The 17,076-nt window shown below is 62.3% G+C and overlaps 1 protein-coding gene across 14 annotated transcripts in view; it reads right to left on the reverse strand.

Annotated features, from left to right (window-relative positions):
• Positions 1–17,076, reverse strand: part of ARVCF (ARVCF delta catenin family member) — a 36,150-nt gene that overhangs the window by 1,607 nt on the left and 17,467 nt on the right. For 4 of the 14 annotated variants that reach the window (XM_084994141.1, XM_084994139.1, XM_021072783.2 and 1 more), the window contains 14 exons: positions 8,667–8,825; positions 7,979–8,499; positions 6,647–7,146; positions 5,959–6,142; positions 5,070–5,187; positions 4,523–4,694; positions 2,988–3,059; positions 1,815–1,942; positions 1,472–1,622; positions 1,175–1,373; positions 980–1,091; positions 794–884; positions 453–509; positions 31–116 (listed from right to left, as the gene is read on the reverse strand). In XM_084994141.1, the coding sequence (XP_084850267.1) occupies positions 31–116; positions 453–509; positions 794–884; positions 980–1,091; positions 1,175–1,373; positions 1,472–1,622; positions 1,815–1,942; positions 2,988–3,059; positions 4,523–4,694; positions 5,070–5,187; positions 5,959–6,142; positions 6,647–7,146; positions 7,979–8,499; positions 8,667–8,825 (2,550 nt within the window). Of the gene's footprint in view, positions 1–30; positions 117–452; positions 510–793; positions 885–979; positions 1,092–1,174; positions 1,374–1,471; positions 1,623–1,814; positions 1,943–2,987; positions 3,060–3,991; positions 4,010–4,522; positions 4,695–5,069; positions 5,188–5,958; positions 6,143–6,646; positions 7,147–7,978; positions 8,500–8,666; positions 8,826–13,804; positions 13,922–17,076 lie in introns of those variants that run through there. The other 10 variants (XR_014826120.1, XR_014826121.1, XR_014826118.1 and 7 more) reach the window with 4 other exon arrangements.

Here is a 17,076-nt window from a genome sequence, read left to right on the forward strand (position 1 = left end):
ATCCCTGGACACCTGCCCACAGCCACTTACTTTCAACGGTTCCTTTTCAGAGGCCTCCCCTGTAGGGTCACTGCCTCGAGCTCTCCGCTCCCTCCGGTCAACGGTGGAGTACCCATCTGCAGGGTGTAGGCAGGAAGGGAACTCTGGAGCAGGCACCAAGAAACCAATGTCCTGGTGCAAGGGGCCCTGGGCCTGGGTGCATCTGGAGAGGCCCTCCAACTGCCCACTCTGAATCAGGCCTTCTCACAGTGGGGCCTTGAAGCCTCTCGCTTACTCCCCCACAGTGGCTCAGAACTCTCCAGCCGCCCTTCAGCTGGCTGACTGGGCACATCTGGGCAGTGACCATAACTGGCTGCCCCAGCCCTCACTCCTGAGCACCTCTAAACCAGATCTCTTTTCCAAACCCACCTTGCCACGTGGTAAACAAACAGCACACCAGCACCTGCACTCACCCGAACTAAGTGCCTCCATGGGGATCATGTCCCGGCTGCCTGGCTTCTCGCCACCATCTGCAAAGCACAGGCAGGTGGCTGGTTGGTTGCAAGTGGGGGACTACCGGTGGCCTCTGCCACCCTGGGTACCTTTTATCACTAACATCTTTACACCACTCTGCTAGGCCTCTGTCTGCTGGCACTGTTACCCCCAGCTTGATGCCATCATAGAGAGAATGGAGGACGGGAGGGGGAGGGGCGGGGGCGGGGCCATCTTCCTGGAGGGGACCCACTTCCCTCCCTGCCTCTGCCAGGTGGGCAGGTACTCCTGAACCTGGGGATGGGCCCTGCCCGGTGCTCACCGAGGCTCTTATCCACCAGCGGCAGCGTGCTGTCGTCCAAGCCTCCGGGGCTCGGAGCTGCCTTGGGCCCCTTAGCATTAGCAGCGGTCGACTGCAGTGGTGTAATACATAAACAGAGTGGGTCAGCGGTGCTCCCGTGAGGGACCCATCCGGGCAAAATGAGAGAGGAAGGGCCAGCGGCCTCACCTGGAAGCGCGCCTTGGTCCAGCCATCCCTCTGCAGGGCACCACGCAGCTCCTTGTAACTCCACACGGTCTGCAGCACGTGGGACGCGGCCTTCGCCTCCCGCGCGGATTGGCTGCGACCGGGGCGGGGTCAGCGTCTGGCCCCGCCCCGCCTATCTGGGGGACCAGCCCTGACCCCCGCCACTCCCCTACCCACCTGGCCGAGCCCAGTGCCACGAGCGCGGGCACACCACGGGCCTGCAGCAGCGAGCGCGCGTTATCCAGACTGTCGGACACGATTTCGTGAATGGTGTTGAGCACGGCCACCACTGTGTCCTCCTCCAGGCGGGCTCCCGGCAGCGCAGGGGCCTGCGCGCTGCGCACATTTCGCACCAGCTCTGCCATGGCGTAGCTCCCTGCGGGCAGGGCGGTGAGGGCGCGCCAGTGCAGGCGGGAGGGGGGCGCGAGGAGTACGGAGGGGGTCCGGACCCTAGACTCCAGTCCCTGTCCTCACCGATGAGGTCCTTGTTGCGCCGGTCCAGCGAGAGGTTGCGCAGGGCGATAGCAACGGCGCGCACCACCTTGTCAGTGTCCGACTGCAGCAGCTCCACCAGCACTGGCAGCCCGCGCTCCTTGCGCACCGTGGCGCGGATGTACGTGGCCCACTGCGGTGGGGCAGCGGGGGTGTGCTCAGCGCGGCCGCGCCGCATGCGGACACTTGCCTACCTGAGCCCTGGCCGCTACCTCCAGCTAACAGTCCTTCTCCCTCGCCGGACAAAGCCGTGCTGTGCGCCCGCCTTCACCCGGAAGCCTCCTGGGATTCCCTCTGCCCCTCCCTGCCAGGCCCGGCCTCTCACCACCCAGTTGCCAGCGCTGAGGTTCTGCAGGGCACCGGCTGCAGCCTCCAGGGTGTTGAAGTTCCGGCTCTCCGTCAGGAGGGACAGGTAGAGACGCACCACCTCGGGCTGGTACAGCAGCTCAAAGCCTGGGCGCAGACCACCCGCACCCCACCGTCAGTCAGCCCCCCACCCCCTATCAGAGAGTATTTAGCACCAACATATTCACCCCTATGGCCACCCAGGAGGAAAAGCTTTCCCATTTCACATGGGTATCAAGAGAGGCTCTGAGGCAGCAGTAAGTTTGGGGGAGGTCACTCTTCCTCTGACTCCACTGCCAAAGAAATGGGACCTGGCTGGCAGCTGGAGCCTGCAGGCAGCCTAGGGTGGGGAGGGAAGCAGCAGCCAGGCGGCTCCCCTAGGAACAGGTCTCAACTCCCTAGCAACACCCCTACATATATGGTTATGGGGGGCTCCACATCAGAGATGCTCAACCACTCCTGGTCACTCTTCACTGAGGCCTCAGCCTGGCAGTGGTACTCCAGGGATGAGGGTGGGACAGCCATCCAAACCTATCTCCATACTGGGGCTGTGTCATGGGACATCACCTTCTCCCACCCCCATGCCACCACCTCCCAGTCCTCATATCCCATGCCCCTTGCACTCCAGCTTCCTATTCACCAGATGCTCCAAGCACATACTGCACCCTGCACCCCCAGGGCATTTGCATGAGCTGGTCCCATAGCCTGTGATGCTCCCTTGGCTGGGTCCTTCTACCCTGCTTGGGGACATCTGGGCTCAAGAGGCACACCTCTCAGGCAGGATTCCCAGAACACTGCCACACACAGTATGACTCCAACAGACAGGGCAAGAAGGATGAATCTGACTGTACCCTTAGGCTCTGAACCCCTCAGAGTGAGTCTGAACTCAGCTTGCAGGGGAGACCCTGCCCGGGTAGCCCAACCCTTCAATGGGACCCCCGCCAGCCTCTCATGTGCTACGGGACCCAGCCCCCACATCCTGCTGTAAGTGACCTGTGCAGAGACCCTGATTCTGAGCCCTCAGCTGGTGACCAGGGTGTTTTCCAGGGAACCCCATACCACTGGGCCTGTTTCCCCACAGAATCTCGGCAGCCCTGCAGGCCTGCTTGGGGGCACAAAGCTTAACTCATGGACTCCACTTCCCCCCACTCACCTTTGGCAGCCTCAGTCCTCTTGGGTAGGTCCAAGGTGTCAAAGTTATGGTCCACCTCACCATCCCTCTTCCCTGGAACGGAAGGGCAGTGAGAGGTGAGGGGACCCCACATGGAGCAGCTGTGTCAGGAAAGGTGAGTACAGACTTTCCAACTCAGGACCCAGAAGTGCCCCCATGTTCAAGACTGGGCCCTGGAGGCCCTTAGAACAGAGCACTCCTCTGAGTTCAGGCCAGCAGGGAAGCCCAGGGATGGGAGTGGGCCCTGGGGGCTTGCCTTGCCCCCAGCCCTGCCTGAGCAACCAGGACTCATCCCTCATCAGAAGCTGGGGGCTGCACTGCAGACCCTGCCAATGGTCACTCCATGGCCACCACGTACATGAACTGAGGGGCTCAGAAGACCAGGCTGGGACTGGGAGGTGCAGACAGGGAAGCTAAGGGCTTGGAGGGTCAGGACACTCCTGGTCACACAGTGAAGTTGAGCTGGGGGCAAGGCAAGCCCCCCACCTCAGGCCCCTGCAGCAGCAACTCCTAACACCTGTCACACTGGCCTGCATACTTCTGTGAGAGCCAGCTCACCACCTTCCAGCCTCTGAGATAATGGACCTCCCCTTCCTTGGGTGGCAGAGCTGAATTTGGATGATCAAGGGCCCCACCCCACCTCCTGGGGCCTGAGCCACACCCCCCAAACCATCAGAGGGACAGACTCAAATCCCTGGCGCCCCTGGGGATGGACACACCCAGGTCCTGTCCACCCTGGGCTCCTGCTCCAGGCCCAGCCCAGCCACTCAGCCTCCCAACCAGTCCAGGGCTGACATTCCTGCCATTGTCGTGTCCAGGCAGTTGTCATGGAGACAGCTGCCCAGAGAAGGGACCATGATGGATGGGGCTTTCCTAACACTGGAAGGTGCTGCAGTTGTCATGGAGATGGCTGCCTGAACAACAGGGGGGTCCCTGGTGCCCACTGTGCCCATCAGGCCTGCAGGGCAGGACCAACAGGGACTTACCTTGATGGAACCATTCTTCTGGGCAGCCGGGGAAGCACAGGAGAGAGGAGAGGAACCTGAGCGAGCAGCACCCCACGCCCTCCCGGAAGGCACTGGGCACAGGGAATCTCACCCTGGTTACTTTTGAGGGCCAAGTGCACACAGTGGGACAGGGATCAGGAAAGGCGGGGAGGGGAGTGAGCATAGGTGAAGGTGGTGCACAGACACCCCTTCCCCCAAGCTGCTGGGGAGCACTGGCAGCTGCTCCCGTGGTGGAGTTGGCATCAGGGGTTGGGACAGCTCTCAGGGCCTTCAGGTGCTCTGCCAGCACCAGGAGGTGGCACCGTCCTGGTACCTTCCAAGCTGGGAAAGCTGAGGGCCTGTGTCCAGACACCAGTGCAGATGGAGGCAGTGTGGCCTGCAGCTGGGGCCCCGGGACAGCACCCCTTCCTTGGCTCCCAGACCATGACTCTCACACACATGGGTGTGAAGAGCCTTCAGCGTGCTGGGGTTGGGGGGTCCTAGAGTGGCACCCCAGTCCCACCCACACACCTTTGGCCTTCTTGCCACCAAAGCAGCCGGCGTCATCCCTCCTCCGGCGCTGGGAGCCCACAGCACCACCTGGGGGCCCAGGCTCGGCCTCCTGGTACCTGTCGGCCCCAGGCACCTCCTTGTGCACGTGGTAAGACAGGTTCCGCACGATGCACACGCAGTTCTCCACCGACTGCGGGGAGAGGGGGCTGCTGGGGCAGGGCCGGGCGGCACGGGGCTGCTGGCCCCCAGGGAAGACTGAACACAACCAGTGAGAACACAAGGGCCCGCAGATGTAGAGAATGGGAAGCCTGAGTTAGGGGCCCAGTCAGGTGATAACCCCCGGAAGGGGGTGAGGGGAGCACCTACTGGGCATAGGACCCTGTCCCAGGCCTCACAGTGTGGCCACTGCGAGGTGCCCACTCCCAGGGCGCTGCCCCAAACCCACACACCCATTCCCCTCTGTGCCGCCCAGATAGCTTAGGGCTCCCACTCCGCTTCCCCACCCTTTGTGGGAGGTTGAGAGGCTGAGCCCGCCTGGGGCCTGCTGGGCCACCCTGCTGCCCACCTTGTTGTCTGTGTCCTTCCTGCCCACAGCCGACTGCAGGGCGTGCAGCAGTGCGTCCACCAGCCCCTCACACTCTCGGAGCCGCCGCCGCGCCTCTGCACCGTCTGAGCTTACATTCCTGGGTGATCAAGAGCAAGCCCTGTGACTCCGGCTCCTACCAGACGCCCCTGGCACCCACCCAGCTTTGGGGTCTTGTTTTATCTGCAGAACATGCTGATGCCACACTGTTAAGGTTATTGGTGAATTACAGCAGTCTGGCAGTGGATGAGGGGAGGCAATGGCCTGACCACTGCTGAGGCTGCAGAAGGGGCCCTGGCCTGGCATCTGGGGGGGGGCGGTGGCGGGCTCCCCTAACTCCCCCTGCCCCAGTGGCAGCTTAGGGCTCCTCCTTGCCCAAGACTGGGACCACACAGGGTCGTGGGGTGGTATCCAAAAAGGCAGGCAGGACTATGGGGACCCAGGATTGCTTGTGAGGTCTCTGCAGGGCCTCAAGGATGGGAGGGGAGAGCACAGGTCATGTGGAGGTGAGATGAGCCCTCCACATCAGACTGGAGGTGAGGATCCTAGCCTCCCCCTGGCTGGGATGGTGACAGGGAAGAAACTGGGTAGAGCTGGAGCTGGGGGTACACAGGAGGCCAGACACTGTTCAGGGGTTGCCCTTGGCTGAGCACTGCCCATCAGGCCCAAACTAGGGGCTCAGGGAACTGTAATGTGGCTCTGACGCTGAGGCCTGGATGGCTGTCTTCCATGTTTCCCTGGACACGAGGACGCAGCTGCCCCAGGAACAGCAGTCCCCAGGTGGACAGTCTCTGGGGCCTGGCTCCTGCCTCCTTGGCTGTGAACAGCCCTGGGGGCCGCGAGTGGAGCATGGGCCTGGCCCCACGCACACCTCAAGCAGCCCGACGTGTTCTTGAAGACAGTTGTCCACTCAGCATCCCGTGGCTTGGAGTCCTCATTGGGTTCTGGCTCCCAGCCCGAGTGCGGCACAATGACCTCATGGGTCAGCGTCTGCAGGCCATGGTCAATGATGACCATCTTCAGAGGCTCATAGGATGACAGGTTCCAGAGTGTGCCTGCAGGGTGTCATGGACCAGCCAGTGCTGACTGCAGGCACTGTCCCAGCTTCCTCCTGGGGACCCTCTCAGGACCTGCCCCTCCCTCCTGGGCCCCAGCTCACACAGGAAGGTGGGAGTGACACAAGCCATGGCAGGTCCTGGGTGCTGCTCTAGTGTGGGTGCGATGAGCACCCCATACCCAGCAGGGGCTCCCCAGTTGTGAAGGAGCCCCCAGGGGCTGGCAGGGAGCCTTGAGCTAGCAGGGGCCTTCTCTTCCCTACCCCTCCTCAGGCAGGGAGGCAGGCAGGTGGGGCTATCACTGCTAGGGCCACACCAAGGGTCATCACCCCACCACCGCCGAGTTGGGGAGACCAAGGAGACGGGACCCAGAGGAATGTGGGAGCTGGTGTGGAGGGGGGCCTGCCTGAGGGGCACAAGGCAGCCAGGCCCAGAGGTAGAGACCTGTCAGGGCAACTGAACTGATGCCTAGCTGAACAGGGGCTCTGGTGGCCAGCGCCTCACCTGTGACGAGCTCACGGACCTCGCTATCCCGAGCAGCCCGCAACAGGCGCACCAGGGCGGGCACACCGCCGCAGTCCCGGATGGCAGCCTTGTTGTCGGAATCCCGGCCATAGGAGAGGTTCCTCAGCGCCCCACAGGCCCTGCGCCGCACCTCTGCTCGAGGGTGGTCCAGTAGGGCCACGAGCAGTGGCAACCCACGCAACTGCCGCACGCGACGCTTGATGCCCTCGTTCTCGAAGCACAGGTGCTGCAGGTAGGCAGCCGCGTTGGCTTTCACAGGGTCCACCGGGTGCCGCAGCATAGCCAGCACCTCAGGCAGCTCGGGATCCCGCCAGCGCGGCTCCTTGCGGGCACTGTCCACCGAGGGTGAGCGCCGCACCGCCCGGTCCAGGCTACCCAGGCTGCCACGTTCAGGCTGGGCCAGTGGCGCTGTTGTGACCGGGAATGGGGGCCGCTCCTCCATCAGCTCACCGCCATCATCCGCCACGTCCTCATAGGCCCTGTGCAAGCGAGCAGGGCGCATGACTGTCCTCTCGTGGCTGCTAGCCCTGTCCCAAGCTGCCCATCACACTTTCTTGGGGATTATGAACCCACAACGCTACAGCATCATCCGTGCTGAGAGTCACACCATGGCTCAGCAAGAACTGACTCACAGCCAAGACTCACAGACGGAGAAGTCACTCACCCCCATCACAAGGCAGTTTTCCTGTTCCAAGCTATGTGTTTTTATGAAACCTGTCTGTACTGGGGTCCCACCTTCCCAGGGGCCCATGTCTGGCTGGGGCTCCCCCAAGATGTGCCCACAGCCATCTCTTCAGGCCACCAGTTCCCCAAGCCCAATGTCAAACCCGCTTCCCAGGTGAGGGATTGAGGCTGGCAGGTGGTCTAGTGTCTCGTGGTCACACAGCATAACCCAGACTCAGGCTAAGTCATTTTCCTACCCTATAGACAGAAATGAGGACAGAAGAGACAGACCAGAGGCTACACTGGGACAGGAAGGGGTGCCTGGGTTCTGGTTACTACTGCACATGGAGGAGAGGCTGGACTCAAGCTCAGAAAGACACCCTGAGCCCCTTGGTCTTCCAGGCCGTACAGCTGGAGCAAGGGCAGCAAGTGCAGGCACTGTCACAGCTTCTCATGCTCCAGACCTGCAGGGAGGGTGCCCAGTGCAACTCACCTCAACCCTTGCCACTGTCCCTGAGAAGAGCTGAGGACAATGCAAGCTAAGGTGTGGGTGACTAACAGCCCCATAGCCAGCCCACCCTTGCAGTGTTCTGTGGCAGGGGTGGACAGAAGGCTTCCTGGAGACGATGGCAGCACCTGGGGGCTCACCTGGTGCGAAGGCCCCGCCCACAGTCTGGCCTCCTCCTTGTGGCTGTGCCATAGTCAGGCTCCAGCTCAGGGCCACCCTCGTCATCAGCAGCCAGGCTGCGAGTGTCATCCTCCAAGCCGTAGGGCTCTGCCTGGAACCGCTCGGGCTGGGATCGGCCGGCCGGTGGCACAGGCTCAGGGCCTGGGGGAAAGGCCTCACGGCGGCCAGGCAGTGTGAAGCAGCCATCACCAGGGCCTGGGCCAAGGGGGCCTCCACGCGGGGGCCGCACGCCCAGCCCACGGGACAGGCTGCCATAGCTGGGGACATCACGGGGCTCGTCAGGAAAGCCACTCCCACCGCTGAGGCAGGCTCGGGAGAGTGTGGCTGCCGGGCCGCCTCCACGCAGAAGGAAGTGCCGGTCTAGGGGGCCGTCGGTGAAGGGGCCCAGCGGGGGGCCGCCATCCAGCAGCGGGAGGCCATCGGGGCCCACAGGCACTTGGCGCACAGTTCGCGTGGTCACTGTCTTGACTGTCTTGGTGACCTGGTGGGTAAGGGGGTGGCTGGTGGGCTGGCAGCCTGAGAGGCCAGGGTGACCTCAGCCTTCCGGCCAGTAAGGGGTAGCCTGCAGGAGGCCAGGACACAGCCCGCTTTACAGATGGGGCCACTGTGCCACACAGCCTGCCCGCTGCCGCTGCCGGGCCCTGGTACCTTGGTCTCCGTGCGACGAGTGGTGCCATCTTCCGATGTGACGATGGACACATGGGAAGTGGGAGTGCCAGGGTCCTCCTCCACTGTCACCGTCTCCTCCAGCACCTCAGGTGCCTCTGGCATCGTAGCCAGTGAGGCCTGGCTGCCCGGGCTCTGCTCCTGGGTGAGGAGGCAGGTGTTGGTGGACGGACGTGGTGCTTGCCGGCACAGGAGAGCAGACCTTGTGCTGGCCTGGATGCCAGGAGGGCCTCCTCGCCCTGTCAGGAACCCACTACCCCAGGGCCTGTTTCAGTCCTGCCTCTGAAAGCCGAGGAGGTGACCATGGAGTTGTGGGGGGTGGCCCCACCTTGTGGCCTCCTTGGGTCGAGCCATCTGAGAAGGCCCCAGCCCCAGTGGCCCAGTCCTGGGCAGCTCTGTCTGAGCTGAGGCCTGGCTGCCAAGGCTCCTGGAGACCCAAGGACCCGCAGGACACCTGACGTCACTCATCACCCTGGCGGGGTGCCCCAGGGTCCCTGGGCCCCTTCCCTCAGACACCTCGAGTGCACAGGGTGGCAGTTTCCACATGGCTCGTCAACTCCCTGTGGTCCTACCCAGGCTCCATCTGTCCCCAAAGCCAGCTAGACGCCCTCAGAGGACAGAAATACCCAATTCCCAGGATGCGCTGTGCACTCAGAGCACCAAAATATGCTCACTCCTTCCGGCCTGACATTCTTGGGGTGTTGAGTGGGCACAGCCTGGCCTACCTTGCCCAGGCCAATGGCCAGCGCCCTCACTGAGACCCTAGGTGTCATATCAGAGCCCAGAGAAGGTGGACTCAGGCTAATGGAGCCCAGGTGATTTTCAATGGGAACCCCAGTGGCCCCTCTTGCACACTCCCCAGGACTCCCTAGCCTTGGCCCTTAGCTCCTGGCCCCCCCTTGCCGACATCCCTGGACAGAGGCTCTTCTTTTTTTTTTTTTTTTCTTTTGTCTTTTGTCTTTTGTTGTTGTTGTTGTAGAGGCTCTTCTAATGCCCACACACTCGCTGGCCAGAGTTGCCAGTGGGGAAACTAAAGCTTGGAAAGGACAGGCAAGCCCACAACAGAAATGGGCTAGACCCACTATGCTGAGTGGCACAGGACCCAAGGGCCACAGTCCAGCCCTGGGCCTCTGATCACACAGATCCCCCGCACTGCGCCAACATCCCAGGATCAGCATCTGGCCAGGATGGGCAGGAGCTGAAACCCAAGCCATTGTGGGCGGACGTGGGGAGGTGGGGGGAGCACATTCCTGGGCAGCCAGGGCTGGGTCAGCAGGAGGACAGGCCCTGCTCCAGAGCCCAGGCCCCTGTCTTGCTAGATGGGTTCCCTGCCTGGGCCCCAGGTCCCTGAGGCCTACACAGACAGGGAGCCAAAACCCAGGGAAGGCTGGGATCTCGACTCACATCTGCTTGGCATCAGAGGCCTGCCCTGCTCCCATTCCCAGGCCTGGGAGTATGCAAGGCAAGGTGCCAAGGGCTGTCCTCAGGGCCTGCCCCCCAGGGTCCTGGGATGTGACATCTCCCCAGGTTGGGGTCCTCTCCTAAAGGAATGTGTGCCCCCTCCCCGCCCCATTGCACACAGTGTAGAGGCTCTGGGCTCCTGCAACCTCTTCAGGGGTCCAGGGAGATGCCTGTATCAACTCGCTAGAATCCCTCAGCTCTGGTGACAGAGAAAGAGGTCACAGAATGCACCCCCTCCCCCAGAAGCACGGCCTCAGAGGACAACATGTGAGATCTTGTAAGAAAGGAAACTGAGGCTTGACAAAGGCAAGAGGATTACCCGGAACTTCACAAACTAACAGGGAGATTCCAGGCACCCACGAGAAAGGCCTTCTAGCCACATGTCACCCTCGTGGGCCACAGCCTTGACTGCCACCTTCTGTCTTAGGATATAAGCAGCATGCAGGTGAGGACCTGCCCAAGAAGAAGGGACGCTGTTCCTGAGAAAGAGCAGTGGACTGAGACCGAGTGGGGAGCTGCTAGTGGGCTGTGGGGCAGGGTGGCCTAGTACTCCCTGCATGCACTGGGACAGCCTATCACTGCCCGGGACCTCGGCAGCCCCTTCTGTATCTGATAAGTATGGGAGCAGAAGTGCGGCAGGTAGTGAGCTCTCTGCTAGGCCCAGGGTGGGGCAGCGTCCCATGGCTATGAGCACAGGGAAGGCAGAGGACAGACCCACAGGAGGGGACCAGGAGGTCTAGGACACTGCTGTGGGATGGGCCCCTTAGGTGTGCATATATCTGCATAATTTTTTTCTTTTTTGTCTTTTTTTGGGCATTTCTTGGGCCGCTCCCACAGCATATGGAGGTTCCCAGGTTAGGGGTCTAATCAGAGCTGTAGCCACCAGCCTATGCCAGAGGCACAGCAACGCAGTATCCGAGCCGTGTCTGCAACCTACACCACAGCTCACGGCAACGCCAGATCGTTAACCCACTGAGCAAGGGCAGGGATCGAACCTGTAACCTCATGGTTCCTAGTCGGATTTGTTAACCACTGCGCCACGACAGGAACTCCTATATCTGCATAATTAATCCTCCATCCCTAGGTCAGGAGGTGTGCTGCTAGAGGCTGGCAGAGGGCGAGCACATCTGGGACCTTGATGCCACTGGGGCCCGGCTGCTGCTTCTCATGCCAGCCTGAAGACACAATGCAGAGCCAGGGGATGAGGGGGTGGGGGTCCAGAGAGCCAGAAGCCCAACAAGCCCTGGCAACCCTGCAGTGTCACCCACCCACACCCATCCTGGGCACCCAGAAGAGGGAACCGGAGGCCCTGAGAGCCCCACTGGCAAACGACCTCAGGGAGCTAAAAACAGCAATGACTTCACCCAGGGCGGTGGGGGGGGGGCAGGCGGGAGCGTGAGTCAGCCAGTGATCATGGGAAGGCCCGGCCCCTGTTACACACGCTGGGGCACACACTCGCACACATATACACGTGTGTGAGCACCCAGCCCAACCTCATCAGTGCATAGGCTCTCCTGACAGCACCCAGGGCATATGGCCCCACAACCTCCTGCTGTCTTCTGTCAACCTGTCCAGAATCCCTCAGCCACCCATCCAGGTGTCCACTATGGGCACCTCACAGCCAGCAGGTGGGGGAACTGAGACTCAGGCTACAAGGAGCTCCGAGGTCGACAGTGGCTGGACAACCAAGAAAGTCAGTGCTCAGCAGAGGCTGCTGACTGGGCTACCTGGATACTTGTCTGGCCTCTAGGCCCTGCTCGAGGGCCCTAAGTCCCATGTCCACCTACTCAGGCCAGCCCACTCTCAGGGACCCCTGCCCTGCTGGCCCAGATTTCCCCCATACCCCAGAATAGACAGCCCTCCCTACACCCCTAACCCTGCCAAGTCCTGTCAACTGCCTCTTGTCACCCTGCCTCGGCCCCAGCCTCATCCTTGCCACTCTCACTGGGACAACTGCCCAGCCTTCCTCCACTTTTATCCAGGGCCCAAACCTGTCCTGTAGTGCTCCCCTCCACAGCTCTGGCCCAGCAAGAGGCTGCAGTATAGGCCTGGGGCTTCCTGTGAGTTCCCTTTAACTGGCCAAGGACTACAAACCAGGGACACAAGTGACTAGAACCCCAAAAAGATGGACCTTGTCACTGCTTTCAATGGGGTCCCCAGAGGCCCAGATCTGGAGGGCCCTGGGCCCGTCACACCCCCAGGCTCAGCTTCCTCGTATGGAAAAAGGGAGGACCTGGGCGTTCAGGCCATGGGACAGGTGGGGTCATTCCAGTTCCACCTTTGTGACCAGGTCTCAGGTGTGGTGGGCAAAGAAAAAGGAGAGGCACGACAAGGCACAGAGGAACCACCACCTGAGCAAAAGCCCACAACAGCCTCTGGGGGCACATGTGGGAATGGCGGAAGAAGGGAACATAGAAAACAGGCCAAGTAACAACTGATGGGGGCTGGCTGGGGGTCCCAGAGGCTCGAATCCACCTGCACTAACTGCCCTTGACAGATAAGTACCATAGTCTGGATCATGAAGAACAGAGCGTGGGCTGGTGGCCCCACCCAGTTGATGGCCCCACTGGCACACAAGGGATGGATTAAGGTGGGACCCTACACCTGGCTCCCACAGCTCCTGGCCAGGTCCCTAGAGCACGAGATGGCTGCCACTGGATGAATGAACAGAGAGGTGGGTGGAGGAATGCCAGCCCTCCCACCCAGCATGGCCGTCCTGGATGGAGGCCAGGCCAGGCCAGCATCTCCCACCAGGGAGCCAGTTGTTGGCCCCTACAGACACCCTCTCCCTTGATGCCCACAGTGTCAGACCCAGCCCTGGCTGACTGGGAGCTTGCCCTCCAAAACAGCAGTCCACCTTCAAGGCTGCAGCCCCACGCTGAGTAGCCAAGTGGGCAAGGGGCAGTGGGTGCCCAGCTGACTCAGGAAGTGAGCAGTGGCAGGGCTGGCTGTCACCCAACCCAGCTTCCCCAAGACCAGCCCACACATTGGCCCCAGATTCCCCCAGCTCCTCTGAAATGGCCCCTCCATTTCTGGGGCACGCAGGCACCTAGCTGTCCAGGTGGGCAGGTGTGTAGGAGATCTACCCCTGGCTACCCCCTTGCTTCTCCACTCAGCCTCAGTTTCCCCGCCTGTTAGTGGAGCCCGCCCCTCTGAGCAAGAGTGCAGGCTGCACGAGCCTTCCCCTATGCTGTTGCTGGAACCCCCCCTCTGCCTCCACACGTGGGCAGGGCAGTCCCCCAGCCCTCTCTCCACGTGCACTACCGCTGCAGACCCAGCTTCCATGAAAGCTACGAAGCTCCTACGCGGGGGGGCCCCTAGAGCCGGGGCCCTGGGAGTGTGGGGGAGGCCTACCCGCGCGGCTTTCTCCAGACTCAGCCTCCCTCCCGCGCAGGGAGCTGCTCAGAAAGGCCCTGCCCAACACCCCGTCCCAGGCACCTGTCCCGGGCGTTCTCTGAGGTGCGCCCGCCCTCCCAAACCGCACCCCCAACAGCGCGCTCACTCCGACGCCCCGCCCGACCCCGGCCCGGACGCAGACAATAGCCGCCTCCGGCCGCGGCTCCGCGAACAAAAGCGGATCCTCCCGGAGGGCCGGCGCCCCGCCCTCAGCCGCCGGTCCCCGGGACGGTGCCCCCGGCTGGGACCAAGTTCCCTCCAACCTGTCTGAGTTCGGCAGGCATCGGGCCGGACGCGGGGGCGCGGGCCGGCGGCGGTGGCTGGACCGGGCTCGGCTCCGGTGCCTCAGCCGCTCGGCTCGGGCTCGGCGGACTCGCTCCCCGCAGGGCGGCCCCGGCGGCGGGGCGGTGACCGGCCAATAGAGCGGGGCGGGGCGGTGAGGCGAGCAGCCAATCGGGCGTGGCCAACCTGGGGCGGGGTGGGGCGGTGCCGGAGGCAGCCAATCCAGCGAGGCCGCGCCCGGCCAATCGGGCGGGGCGAGGTCCCGCCCCCACCGGCTCGGGGCGGGGCTGTGCAGCCCGGGGCCCCAGTGGCCTCCGCCGCTGTGGCTGGTCGGGGTCCTGGTTCCTATCCACTACCGCGAGGGTGGCATTCCTCCGCCGAGTACTCCTTCCCAGGCCTCGGTTTCCTTCCAGTAAAAGAGCTCACAGTCTTTCTCCTGCAGCTGGGGAAACAGTTCTGGCAGGGCAGGGGCCAGTGCGGCCATGGTAATCACGCAATGCCACCCTCCCGGCACCAGCTGCCCATCCTGGCTGAGAAAGTTTTCCCCAGCTGTGAAATGGGGACCGAAGAGACACTAGCTAAGGCGATGCCAGTGTTGCAAGGTCTCTCGGGCCTCCCAGATCCAGCCCCAGGCCCTTGCCCACCCCCCAGCATGGCCCCCCAGCAAGCATCTCCACAGAGCTCAACTGGGACCTGGCGAACAGCCCTGCCCTGACCCACTTTGTCCTGGATTCTCCTCATAAAGTCACAGAGGCCTGAGACCCCATCCCCTGAGACGTGTCAGGGCAGATCAAAGGGAGGGGAGGGAGCACAACTCTTGGGTGACCCTGGCCACAAGCTTGTGGGCCAAGGTGGCCTCAGACCCTCTCCTCCACACCTTTGATCTACTGGGAAGTGGTGGCTACAGGCGTGGTTAATCAGAGGGGGGTGCTTCCCCAGCAGCCTGGCATGAAGGTGCAGCCATACTTTGGGAGACTGGCTCGGCTGGAGGTAAGCATAGATACGGGGAAGGGCTGGGCTGGGGCTGGGGCAAGCCAGTGGTTCTCACATCATAACAAGGAAACTAGAGTCTGGGATAAACAGAGCTGGGGCCAGCCCAGAGAGGTTTGGTGGGTTGGGCAAGAGAGGAGGCCCTGGACTGGGCTTTCTGCCTCCTAGCTTTTTGTCCCCAGACTCCACTCAGAAAACCAAGCCCTGGGCCACTCCTCTTCCAGGACATGCCATGTACACAGGCCATGCAGCCTGCATGCTCAAGCACTCTGGTGTCCTCTGCATGTCCCTCAGCCTCAACTTCCCCTGAGTTGTCCTAACTGCTAGCCCCCTGTATCCTCCATTTGTGTCAGCCCTAAGTGGAGCCACCTGGTACAGAAGCCTGTACCACTGACCTGAGGGCACCTGGCCTGGATGCTGACATGTGAGTTGTTTCTGTCCTCTCTCAAATTTCATCAGCTCCTAGTGCTCCAGACACATACCCATCCTGGCCTAGCCCAAAGCTGGCTGGGTCCCAATAAGTGCCCACCACCCTGACCCTGGCCCCACATTGGGTGAGGGCCAGCCCTGCTCCAGCAAGCCTGCTCTAGATAGCTGGAAGAGGGGTCCTTTTCTGCTAGAGGATGAAGGACAGGTAGCCAGGGCTGTGGAGCAGTCTGGGGGCACCACAGCAGCACCCCCTGTCCTCTCAACTCCCCACCAGCTACTTGCTTCACCACCAGTCTCCAAACTTTGCAGATCCTGGCTCTGACCCTGAGGACCAGGTCCACATAGCTGTGTGGCTCACAGGTTGGGTCACTGGGCACCTCGTGCTGAGATGAGTCTGGGAAGCAGGTTTGGCATGGAGGCAACCAGGCCTGGCCAGCTGGCTGTGGTCCTACCTCCCTCAGTGTCCCCATCGGTCCTGGGAACACACGCTCTCTGACGTCAGCCTAAGAAACCATCTCCTCCCAAGACACAGACAACCAAGGGCAGGCCTGGAGGCCCTTGAGTGGGGAGGGGCAGTGTGCGGGAGGGTGGTGACCTGATCTTTAGTCGCAGCCCTCAAGGGCTGGGGCAGCTCCAGGCCCTGGGAACATCTGCCTATGGGGGCATCAACCCTCAGCAGTGCCTTCTTGGCTGGAAGCCAGAGCCCTTTCTGGCTGGGACGGCTGGAGAGAGCACCCGGCGCCTGAAGGGTCAGAGGCTGCCACTGTCCCCATGTGGCCCAGCCAGGCTATTCTGTGCCCCAAGTTTGGGGGAACAGGCCTGAGGCCCAGCTCCAGCCTGCTATGGGCTGGCTGTATGGCTACCTCAACACCCAGTGGTGGGCTTGGTAAGAGCCATGAAATGGCAAGGGTGGCCAGCACCAGGGCCTCCTGGAGACCACTATGACAGGGGACCATGCTGGGGTGTGTGTGGGTTGCCCACTGGCAGATGGGAACCTCAAGGCTTGGGGGCAGTCACTGGCTGGGTCCCCCTGACAGACCACTGCTTCTGAGCCCCACACACCCAGGCTAGGTGAGGCTAGCCAGCTGGGCCAGTCTCAGCCAAGAAGCCAAGACTCCTAAGTTGCCCCTCTGCTCTCCAGCCAGAGGCTCAGGCTGCCCCAAGCCACTGGCACGTATGTGCCAGGCCCACCTGGCCAGCAGCCTGCCTGGGTCCTAGGAGCTGGGGGCCAGCAGGACCAGAGAAGGGAGGGTGTATGGGCTGCAGGACGCACCAGGAGATCCATCTCCCAGGTTTAGGAGAGCAACACTGCTCCCAGGGAGGTGTCCACTGGGGGGGCCTCTAGGGTCATGCTGGGAGGAGCCCAGGGAACTCAACAGTCTGCTGCCCCCTGGCCTCTGAGCCTGGTGGTGAGGCAGCACCCTACCCAGAGACCCTCCCCTTCTCCAGGTTCCTGGGACAGGGAGAGGTCTATACTGCCCATACCCTGCCCTGCGCCTCAGTCAGTTGCAGCAAAGGCCAGGCAGGGCATTCCTGCCTTCCCCCCAGGACGCTGAGAGCCAGATGCGGCTGCCCCATCTGCAGACTAGGCACCGGGGCACCATGTGTGTGTGTGTAGGAGCCTGGGAAGCCTGAGCCGACCATACACACTGACCTTGGAGTTCTCGGGACCTACTCACAGAGCAGACAGTGCACTATAACTGTAGGGCCGAGCAGGACCAATGGCTAGTCACCCTCTGGGCTGCAGGCAGAACCTCTGCCTTGCTCGAGCTGCCCCTGGGCATGCAATGAGGGCAGGAGACCCCATGGAAGCAAAACCCTGTGTCACCAGGCT

This window comes from Sus scrofa, chromosome 14 (assembly GCF_054392235.1).
Source record: "Sus scrofa isolate SSC_HxYL_T2T_F1_AM1 chromosome 14, Sscrofa_HxYL_maternal_Yorkshire_Landrace_v2.0, whole genome shotgun sequence".
Taxonomy (NCBI): Eukaryota; Metazoa; Chordata; class Mammalia; order Artiodactyla; family Suidae; genus Sus; species Sus scrofa.